This window comes from Anopheles cruzii, chromosome 2, assembly GCF_943734635.1.
Source record: "Anopheles cruzii chromosome 2, idAnoCruzAS_RS32_06, whole genome shotgun sequence".
Classification (NCBI taxonomy): Eukaryota; Metazoa; Arthropoda; class Insecta; order Diptera; family Culicidae; genus Anopheles; species Anopheles cruzii.
Window position 1 is genome coordinate 56,211,572 of NC_069144.1, and position 11,079 is coordinate 56,222,650.

The window sequence follows — 11,079 nt, forward strand, 5'->3', positions numbered from 1 at the left end:
TTATTGCACCAGAAACGCCTCTCTAACGCCTGTGCCTTGTTTTGTCCTGTCCCCACAGATATCAGTCCGGTTTTCAGCCGCCGGGCGACATACCGTTCGAGGACCTCTCGAAGGTCGATTCCGACTCCTCCAACAACTCACAGACGCACAACTCCAGCACCGGGCTCAACCACATGACGGGGAAGGGCACCACGAAGGAGAAGCTGAAAAAGCGCGTTGGCATATTCGGCATCTTCACCGGGAACAAGGTAAGGGAGCGGTCCACTGAATCCGGACCTCCGGTTCTTCGCCGACTAAGGGCGGGTCCACCGCATTGTTTCGATCAGCTGTTCAAAAACCGTTTACCGGTTCTGTATGTTTTTCGCTGTGTACATTTCGGAATGTTCCATCCATCATATCCATCTTCGTGCTGTTTTGTAATTGTTTTGGCATTCGGAAAACAAAACCTGCATCAGGAACTCAGTTTCATTAGCTAGCCCCCTTATGGCCCCTTGTTGCCGTTTGTACAAAATGTTTATCGTATTCGTTTCTAGCTGCAGATAACAGACCAGATTTGGTTATGTACCTTTTTCGTTTCTTACCGTCAGTTAATTTAAGTTTTTAATCCAATTTTTTTCTCCTTATTAATCCAATCCGCGAACGCTGCCGCCACCGTCGCTGCGTATTTGCAAATAATCCTTCACGTGAAACTGTAATCTCCCGTCGCTCCCGGTACGATAAAATTCTTGTCGCAAAATCGGCTTGTCACCCTCCTGAAATCGGCTGCCGGTGGGGAATGTCCGCCGTTTGAATACTGTTGCTGTTACTTCTGCTTTTGTGCGCCGTGGACACAAATGAAATCAAATCTAAACACTCCGGCACGGTGCGATATGATAACAACCAACCAACCAACGAACCGATGATGATGCTCGTGTTGTACACTTCGCTGGCGAGTGAGTATTTGGCGGCCACAAAAGCTGTCCCCCCTCATCATCAGTATCGTGTGTGGAAGTGTGGAACATAACATTTTGCACCCCGCCGCTGCTATTCCGCGCCAATGCAAACTGCGCGCGCCTTGCGCTTCTTCGCGCTTATTGGTTCCGTTCGCGCTGGCCGGCCGGATCGGATGTCGGACCCAGTTGCCCCACGTTAGGCGTGTTGCAATCGGTTTTTCGTTTTTCTGTTGCTTTTTGGGTCACCCATTTCACGTTTCTGGAGCGCACCACACGCCGCCATGCCGCTTATACATCCGTCGCATGTGGCTTATCTAAACTATTTTCTCACCTTTTTCTTTCGCGTGTTCTGTTGTCCCCTTATCAGGCGGGCGGGGGTCGCGTAATCTTAAATCACTGCTGCATTCTTCGGTCGCACGATGAAGCTCCCTTTTGAAGGCTTTTATGAGTGGCTCTTCTTCTACTCGGATTGCGAGCACGATTAGTGATAAGCACTGGCCTCTTCGGTAGTCTGTTTTATATCCGGCACACACACTCTTTTCATTAACCACTCGTAGGCGCGCGGTTCCTCTCATTAAGTCGTGTCGCTGGCCACTTGGCGAAACCGGTCTCTATAGTGTGCCGCACTCACCCGGTGAAGGAGTGTCCTTGGGTTGAAGAGCACAGTCGTCGTTTGTCACCGGAACCCCCGCTCTTGAAGGCGTGTCAACAATTGGCGTCGATGATAAGATCGCGGACCGGAAGAGAGATTTGTCCGGTGCACGCCTGCACGGGGTGACCCAACGCGGGTGTGTGGGACCCCTGGCTTAGCGAATTGAAAATGTCCGCCTGCGCTCAATAAGACGCTCTGTAGAGTGGGTTATGAATGAATATGGAGGGTTCGTTCGGGCCACTGCTGAAAGTAGCCCACGCCACATCTGTCGGTTATTCGTAATTTTTGCATGTTTCGCTACTTTCAGTTCGCTTATTTCGGTTCGGTGAGTCACCACAAACCCGACTGGCACCGTCCGTTCGGTTCCGTTTCAATATTTGAGTTGCTACTTAAACCAGCATCACATGCCGGTCCATTTAATTACTCACTCTTTTGTCAATGGCAACAATGGCCGTGGCTGTTGTGGGTGAAGAATACCCCCCGCCCGGCATTCAGTAATGAAGATGTGGCACACCGAACGGCATATAAAAATGTCGCTACAAAACAATCCCTGGCGAGTGGCGAGACGGACCCCTGTCCCCGGTTTGTTGCAATCCTTTTTTCCGTCGCCTTCCGCCGGAATCGATAATCCCTCTGCTTGAGTATGAAAACTGGGCCGATGATATATTCGCTCTTCCGTGTCCAGACACGGTCGGTTCGGCTTCATTGTACGGCGGTCGGTCGGTTCATTCTCTGTTTTAGTATGACGCGACACGCAAAGTTTTATCGTCGGCCACTTTTTTATGTTTTGTCACGATTGTGTGTGCTTTTTTTATTGTTTCCGTTTTATCGATTTGCTGATGTGTGGTGTCAGACTTTCTTCGCTTTTTGTGTCGGATTACGTGTCACGCCACAAGCGTGTGTCTGGCCGCCCCTCCTGCGTACTTGTTGCTGCTGAAGCCGTGTAACGATACCGCCCAATAGCGACGGTGACACATCCTGACACGCTGGCGGATGATTAGTATCTGTTTCACTAGAATAGCGTTAAGTGTGTGCCGATTCCGTTTGTTGATTTTTTTTATTACTTCATCGTGGTTTCGCATTATCTGTTCCTTTTGTTGCCTGTCCACCACCGAGTGTGTGTCTGTGTGTTTGTTGTTTCTGGTGGTTCTGATTGATTGATTTGTTTTGTTTCTCTCTTTTTTCATGCCGCATCCACACTGCTATACACTTACAAACACATTATAACTCTTTATCAAAATTTATTTAACAAAATTCTCATCCACACACTTCTCTTTCGGAACTATTGGCCTTTCGTTCTCTCTCTCTAACTCTTCGCGTGTAACGATGCTATGCGCTGCGGCTGTCTGTCTCCGTTGTCCGGCTTTCCGGCTTTCGATGTGTTTATGTGCGCTTAACCGTGAACCCTGCCGTACGATAACAATAACAAATTGTGTACAAATTGTTCTACAAACACCACCACCACGCTTCACCACCACCACCAACCAATCTTCCTCCTATCACAACGCCACTAAAACCTCCCAGAAGATCCTTGAAGCCTGCATACATGTAAAGGTAATAATCATACGCTGCTATCACTGCGAGTGTGTTTTGCGTGACAAAAAAACTGTGTGTGTCTTTCTTTGTTCGGTTTGTTTTACTTACTTCACATTGGATTGTTTCAAATTGTGTGTGCGTGTGTTTGCGTTTTTGTACATTCAAACTTTTGGTATTTAGGTATTATTTAGGTCAAACTGATTGGAAAACACGATTGGTGGTCTTTTGCATGATGTGGTAGCGTTCTATTTTTCCAGAGTATCTTCTCGCGCCCTAAAACGCCCTTCGCCCGTTTGGTTTCCTAACGGCTGTTTCTATTGGTCACCCCTTTTTAGAACAATCTTACCACGGACGGTCTGAAGGAGGATTTCAGCGATCTGCCACCGACGCAGCGACGAAAAAAGCTCACCGCCAAGGTGCAGGAACTGCAACAGAAGGTGGCCCAGGAGCAGGCGGCCAGCGATGGACTGATGAAGATGAAGGGCGTCTACGAGGCGAACTCGATGCTGGGCGACCCGCGGACGGTGGAGGAGCAGCTGAACGAGTCCGTCAATCGGTTGGACCGGCTGCGGATCGAACTGCAGCGCTACCAGAAACTGCTCGACCAGGCCAACAGCCAAACGGTCATCCAACACAGCCCCCAGGCAAACCGCGTGATACAGAATGGGCAGCGATCGTCCAGGTAAACCCTCAGGCCAAAGCTTAGATCCGGCAGATGGAAGTTACTGACCCCACGGCCTTGGATTTCATTCCGACAGACATTCCAACGGTAGCAGTAATCACGAGAACAACCATCACGATGACAACGGTGAAGATCATCCCGACGATGCCGGTAGCCTTAGCAGGTCAGCTTCCGAAAGTAGTGTACAGCAAGCGCAAAATGGGCTTAACATTAACAACAACGGGTACAACTGAACAATTGTTTCTTGAATTCCCTATCGCTTTCACCCGTAGCTCTCCTCTTCCATCCCAGCTCATCCTTGTGTTTATTTCCGCCATCATTTTGTTGCCAAAAGAAAACAATTTATGTACGAAAAAGTAATTAAACCCCGCATTAGTAGCGCCATACTGCACCCTTTGCCTAACACTCGTTTAGCACCATCCACACCATATTTTTTATTTGTACAGAATATCAGCACACATGGCACAATGATCCTAACCACGTACTCTTCCCGCACACGCTTTCTCTGGCATCCGCATGTCCTAAACACGTCGGAACCGCTAACGTACTAATGTTGCGCATCCTTCTTCTCTCGTTTCGCATCCCACAGCAGCTCGGCGAGTCCGGAAAGTGGGCTCGGTACATCGCACACGTCGCTACCGGGCTCCGGGCAGGGAAGCACCAACGAGCAGGCAATGAACGAGGAGTACTACGAAGCGGACACGCCACTTGGAACGTGCCGCGCGCTTTACCCATTCGATGGTAAGTCCCGGGCGTTTGGTGGTTCGAATTTTGTTTACATTCTCGTCCTTTTCCCCGTAGCGACGAGTGAAGGCAGCATTCCAATGTCCGAAGGTGAAGAACTGCAAGTGATAGAGGTCGACCAGGGGGACGGTTGGACACGGGTCCGACGGTTCAGCACGAAGGGTTGGGAGGAAGGATTCGTACCGACCAGCTACATTGAATGTACGCTGTACGCGTAGGTAAGAGGCTCCCCTGGCTGACTGGCCGACGTCCTCGTCGTGCGTTGTACTAAGTTACTTTATTGTTTCCCTCGCAGTGTTGATCACGCGGAACCACATCCTCCGGAGTCTTCACTCCCGGTCCGGGCGTGAAGGAGCAAACTGTAAATAGCACCATGTAAACGACGCTGTGCCGACGATGCCGTGTGACCGGTCCGCAGCTTCTACATACACACACACATCGCATATGCTTTAGTCGACAAACAATTAGTGGCAATAAAAAAAGAAGTACACCATCACCGGTAAGCGACGCCGACGGGACGCGCTAAGAGAGGTGACTCATGACCGGCCGAGACAGAGTGGCCCACTTCCGCGAGTGCAACACGAGTCCCGGGCCAGTACGAAGTATAGCGCCGCCTCACCATTTAGTAAAAATTATTTTTAATTTTCCCGTGCGTCTTATTCACTCTAAGCTAAGCGTTAGTAAAGTACTGTCCGCGTGGCAGTAGCCCTTTTGTTTGCGCACACAGAGAAGGGTCATGCTGCGGTAAGGCGCCCCATAACAACACCCTTGATCCCAGACTGTTTGGTCCGCATTTTTCCGTTGTTCTCCTTCACTGGGTGGAGTTTTCTTTATTATTTTATTTTTTAGCTAATTGCTTCAGTAAGGCCTTCGATTGCCTAGGAAGTAAGGAAGGAACTTTCGAGGGATGAATGAACTAAATGAAGAAAGAAAAAACACAGAGAGACTCCGACCATTCGGGGGATTTGATGACGGAAGTGAACTGAAACGCTTTGGAGCTAGAATTTTACCCCATTTGAGCTTTTTGTGCCGAATTTGTTTTTTTTTTACGAAATGACGCAGTTCTACGCTGAGTGCTACGTGCTCAATACTCCGTTCACTTCTATCTTTCGCAAAAGACGGAGTTTAATGCTGACATCATATCTCTAATATCGTAATTATCATCCGCCTCATCATCATCATCATAAACACACACACAGACACACAAACTGTGAGTAGGAAAAGAAAAGTGCTAGCGTGTAGGGTAGGTTTATAAGAGGAAAACAGCTACAAAAGGAGGGAACTGTAAAAAATGATAAGATAACCGTGTGCGTTGGCGAAATCGCGGCGAAACGGATCGAGAAGAGAATCAAAAGAGTGTGGCCGGTTGGGGGCGAGTGTGCGCCTCGTCCTTCGTCCCACGTCGGCGAACTTTATCACTTTCGTACATTTCCATTTTGGGTTTATCGTTATCGATCAGCCAGCGACGTTAGGAAAGGGGTTTCAACCGAATAAAAACACGAACCGCGTTCTTGTTCGCCTAATAATTGCTAGATATGTGTGAGGTCGAATGGTCGATGGTTACAATGTAGACGAGCAGCCACAACACGTAAAAATTACTTCATTTATCGTACATACAAAATAACAAAGAGTAAACGTTCAATCTCTAGATAACAGCCGATTAATCATATTCAAACTGTGTAAACCCCAGTCATAGTGTCGCTAGTTCGCTATCCGGTATACCGTTGTTACCAACTTCGTAACTAGTAGTAAACGAAAACCAATCCCCCCCTTGTGTGGCGCTCATACGGGAACATATACCTGAAATATATATACGACAAAACACAATGGTGTGCCTGCGAAGCACCGCTCGATTTAGGGTTTACTACATTAGAACGTTCGATTACAAAGCAAACCAGACGCGGCATGACGCTAAATAAAGCTACTCAATAACTCTGGAAACACTCTATATTTGTACGAGAAGAGGTACCTATTTACTATTCCCGACCGAAATTGGCCAACCCTTGGCGGTAAATTGAGAAAGAGGGCACAAAATGATGCGACAAGGGCAGAAGATTTAATAATCCACGTTTAACAATTCAATCACACACCGAAACAATCGTAAAGTGCAGTTCAGTTCGAGCACCATTTTTGCGCCACGGCGAACACGGAGAAGTGATCCTTACATTGCTTTGCATTGATATTACACACACAGTTCAACCCGATTCAAGTAGGAATTGAGAATTACAAAAAACGGACAAAACTATGTAATCGACAGAAGGCGATATGAATTATCTAGCAAGTGAGCAGGACTTTCCGAAAAGGAGATAGTAGTAAAAATACGGACGATTTAAACGGAAATACCGCGGCCTGTTCCTCTGGCGAACGAGATCGATCGAAGTAGCGTCGACGGCATTGTACCGCAAAACGACACTCTACAATACACACTCTGCTCTGCTCATAGTAGCCATTGATTGTCGTTGCCTAAGCATCCGAAACCTTTCTCAGTTTTTCGTTTGAAATACTACCAGAAATTGTTCGGTCAGTCTAACATCGGCTTTATTTACGCGTTCCTAAAAGTGGCTTTTTCTTACACGGTTCTTTCTCCGGCTCGCTCCTCCTCACAGCGAGGCACATAGCTGCATCAACTGGTAGGGATTCTGGCAGCTTAGCATTTTTAGCTCCACATCGAAACCGGGCTGCTCGGTGCTCTGGATCCACTTCCGGTCGAGGTAGTACTGGATGCAGCTGTGAAATTCGGTGTCATCGTAACCGTCCACGCGCACCGGAACCATCGGGTCCAGGTGCTCGAAGCCTTCGCGGTACAGCAGGTACAGTGGCAAACAGGAGGCCATCCGGTCCTCGGTCAGGGCAAGTCGGTCCACTGCCAGCACGCACACTCCGTTCGTCCAATCGTTACGTGTAATGTCCACGAACGGTGCGGTCAGAGTAATACGATCGGGCGTGAGGCGAACCTTGTTTTCGGTCAGGATGCGCGTATGCGGATGGAACAGCGCATTGTACCCATCGATGACCACCATCGTGCGGGCCCGTCCCGCCGTCGAGTGTTGCTTCAGTTCCTTCAGTAGGCCGGCGATCACGTCGCACGAAAATTTGGCCCGATTGATGCCGTGGTCGATGAGCGCCACGAGCGGCGCACCGGCCGGTGTCGTCTCGCGCTTCGTCCACACGTAGTCCCGGCTCACGGTCAGCGCGAGTTGGTCGAGGAGCGGACCATTTTGGTTTTTGAAATGCACCAACCAAGCCGCTCCGTCCAGCGGAAGATCGAGCGAGCCCTCGGTGGTGCTCGAGTTGGCCGTCTCTTTGGGGCGCTTCAGCCAGTTCGGTAGCCACGGTACGTGCACCAGCACGTACTGTTGCTGGTGGCCGTAGTGCAGCAGGTGTGCCAAGCAGAGCGACTTGCCCGCTCCGTCCTCACCGTACAGCACGAACCGGTTGACGGGCCGCTCAAAGTCGGTCCGCCGGAGGTGGTCGATAATTTCCAGTGCCGGCCGACGCACCATCAGGCAGCATTCGTTGAACGTTTTGATCTGTTTTTCAAAGTTCTTCGGCAAACCCCCGTGGCTGAAGAGCTGCTTACGCACGTCGTTCGGTATCGTGTAGAAGCGACCGACGGTGGTGGGGCCGTGCCGATCCACGTCCTGCTCAATCGTTCGGAAATCATCCAGCTTTGGCGATCCTTTCGTTGCGGCCAGCGACGAGTAGAGCGAGCGGCCCGACCGGCAACCTTGCACCGCTCCGCGGATCATTTTCGAGCTTCTTTTATCCGAACCGCCGGAACCGGTGCGATGTTATTGTGCAAGCCACTGGAGACAAGAGGCGCGCCGTTAACGGGTGGACACGCGGATCGCCTAATAAACGGGGCCGCGAAGTTCCAGTGTGCCGTTGCTTATTCTCAGAAACTGGAATTGTGCTCAAAAGTACTTTCTCAACAATACCGGCTCAATTTTAGCACGTTCCCGGTTATTTTTGTTATTGGCCGCAACAACATTCATTTGTCAAATCAAACTTCTTTTTGTCCAATTCCGATGACGGCTGTCACAATTCAATTTTTGAATGTACCGTTTCGGTGGTCAGAGTCAAATAAATTACAATCTTTTTATTGTTCAAATCTTTTGTTTCTTTAACAACGGTTCGATCGCGTTGTTGGTGCGTGCGTGGCCATTAGGCTCGGAATCGGTTTCTTCGCTTAGCATACTGATCAGCAGTCGAGCCTGCAGTTCGAAAATCAAACAATTTTCCTCTTCACTCTCCCTGCCGGATGCCGTTGTAAGCTCAGCCCACAGCGTACGCTTCGTGGCTGTGTCCAGGCCATCGATGGAACCATAGATGGCCCTCGCCCAGTACATCCATCTGCCGGTAGGCTGGCGAATGTGGCGCCGGATGTTGTGGTAAACCTTCGCCAGCTGGGTGCCAGGAAGGGCACGTTTCGAAAGTAACCAGGAAGCATTGGCGCGCGCCCTGCAAGAGAACCGCTTGCCGTGCATCACCGTCATTAGGGTGGTCACCGAGAACGTGGATTGGAGCGACGTTAGAAGTTTTTCGTCCCACGTCACAATGTACACATCGCGCAGAAACTCGTACTGCTGGTGGACGATGCAGAGCTCCCGGAAGCCTCGCGGTTGCAGCTTGATCCACTGGATGCGCTGGATCGTGACCGGAAGTCGGCCAAACATGTTGACACCCGAGGACGGCGGTCCTCCTTGGGGAAGGATGGCCTTAAGCCATTTTTGAGATTCCGGGACGTTCTGCTTCCACAAGTTGTGGTTAGAAAATCGCTAATCTCAAAAAGGGGAGAAAAGAGGCATTAAGAGGATCGAGTAAAAACCGGATTCGGAGGCAGCAACTCACCGACAGTCCGTCGATAAAATGCTTCACCAAAAAGCCGGGCACACTCCAACGCTTGTGGTAGATAATGTTAACTGCGGCGACCAGATTGTACACATAGTCCAACTCCGCTCTGGCATCCAGCAGGCCACCGAGGACATCCAGATGGCGTACGATGAACATGAAGCAAACGTTTTCCAAGCTGAGCTTTTCGCGCGGCAAATGAAGGCAAATGAACCGGGCATCGACCAGCTCGGTAAGACAAACGGAATTGACCATCCATTCGATACCCTTCGTCAGGTCCTGCCATCGCTGGCCGTTCTGTTCGCACTCGTACCGGAACAGGTTCTGTGTGATGATCCGTGTCAGAACGGTTTTTACTCTCGCCTGCATTGTGACATCGGCTCGGACGTGTTGGCGGATGGAGAGTAGCCGCACTAGACGCCGGAGGCCACCACCCGCAGCATCGCTCAGCAGCCGGACGATATCGAGCTTTAGGAACCCATCGATTGTGGGTCGCTTCAGCAGATCGTACAGGACGGCGATCAACAGTGCGAAACATTTCGCATCGGCCCACTCGCTGGTGAGGCGCAAAAAGATCCGATCGTACGCCGATCGTAGCAGTACATCAACCGGATGTACCTCCGATCGTGGCGTAGCGCCGTAGTACACGTCGAAAAGCTGCCACACGAGAGCCAGCAATTCGGTGACCGCTGCCTGATCATCCCGCAGGTTGTTCGCCGAGACAATGGCACACCGTATGAGCGATCCGAATCCACAACGTTTGTACGCGTCCGGCACCAGTTTGTTCCAGCGCAGCGTGGACCGCAATGCATGGTGAATGATCTTTCGCTCAAGCACGTCCACGATGGGAAGCTGATAAATTAGCACCATGATACACTTCGTCACCGTCACGGGGAACGCTCGAAACGGAACATTGCCTCCCTCGAGGGCAGCCAACGAAATCCTGTAAACGGTAGTAAACGGTTAGAAGTGGGCCCTGTTTTGCGGAGCGAGGCCAATGAGCCCACTAACCTACGCATACCGTCTGCAAGCTCGCTCGCATTGGTACAATCGATCACGTTCGATGCGTAACACAAAAGTTTGCGGTACGAGTCGATCACCCTTTCTTCGGCCACTCGGAACGACAAAAGTTTCGCCACAATGTTCACCGCCAAACGAATCGTACCCAGGTTGGGTTCGAAGCATTGATTCAGATGCTGGCACACCGTATTCACCTATAAGAGAAGCAAGCTCGAGGATCGACGATAATATACAAAAAGTACTTCTACATTACCCTTTCGATCGTCAGCGTACGAGTTTGGTTCAGCTCGTCGTTGATTCGAACCATTAGTTGCCGCTTCATATCGGAGGTCAGCGAAATGGCATAAAAATCACTAAGGCCGTACTTGCCCAGACCGTTGCTCATTCTGTTGCTAAAAATGAATCTTCTCAATGTGGTTCGATGAATCCCGGAATCAGGATTTGTGGTTTTAACGACTCACGATGCTGCGAAGAACTGCACAGAATACGAACCAGCCTACTAACGGAACGGTCGAAATCGTGCTGTCAGTGCAACCGCCAGTTTGTGCGCGTTTTCCGGCAGGTGGCAGCACCAACACTCAATTGTCAACACTCTTTTTCCCCCTTTCCCGTTTTCTTGTTCTTGATTTTCGTAGGTTGACTCGGGTGTCAGGTTCGTCATC

General features: G+C 50.1%; 3 protein-coding genes across 9 annotated transcripts in view; 1 reads left to right on the forward strand and 2 right to left on the reverse strand.

Annotated features, from left to right (window-relative positions):
* LOC128267759 (formin-binding protein 1-like) overlaps window positions 1–6,977 on the forward strand; it is a 49,389-nt gene extending 42,412 nt beyond the window's left edge. The window contains exons 7-13 of one of the 7 annotated variants that reach the window (XM_053004666.1): window positions 59–248; window positions 3,109–3,138; window positions 3,456–3,802; window positions 3,879–4,025; window positions 4,392–4,543; window positions 4,604–4,764; window positions 4,842–6,977. In XM_053004666.1, the coding sequence (XP_052860626.1) occupies window positions 59–248; window positions 3,109–3,138; window positions 3,456–3,802; window positions 3,879–4,025; window positions 4,392–4,543; window positions 4,604–4,764 (1,027 nt within the window). In that variant the 3' untranslated portion in view covers window positions 4,842–6,977. The remainder of the gene's footprint in view (window positions 1–58; window positions 249–3,108; window positions 3,139–3,455; window positions 3,803–3,878; window positions 4,026–4,391; window positions 4,544–4,603; window positions 4,765–4,841) is intronic. The other 6 variants (XM_053004665.1, XM_053004668.1, XM_053004670.1 and 3 more) reach the window with 6 other exon arrangements.
* A 110-nt stretch (window positions 6,978–7,087) lies between these two features.
* Window positions 7,088–8,473, reverse strand: LOC128267766 (28S ribosomal protein S29, mitochondrial). Its single transcript, XM_053004682.1, has one exon. The coding sequence runs from the start codon at window positions 8,293–8,295 to the stop codon at window positions 7,147–7,149; it is 1,149 nt and encodes a 382-aa protein (XP_052860642.1). The 5' UTR covers window positions 8,296–8,473; the 3' UTR covers window positions 7,088–7,146.
* A 179-nt stretch (window positions 8,474–8,652) lies between these two features.
* On the reverse strand, window positions 8,653–10,802 carry LOC128267036 (uncharacterized). The gene is made up of 4 exons (XM_053003828.1): window positions 10,671–10,802; window positions 10,409–10,611; window positions 9,398–10,340; window positions 8,653–9,324 (listed from the first exon to the last, which is right to left on the reverse strand). The coding sequence occupies exons 1-4, from the start codon at window positions 10,800–10,802 to the stop codon at window positions 8,653–8,655; spliced, it is 1,950 nt and encodes a 649-aa protein (XP_052859788.1).
* Between the last annotated feature and the right edge of the window lie 277 nt (window positions 10,803–11,079).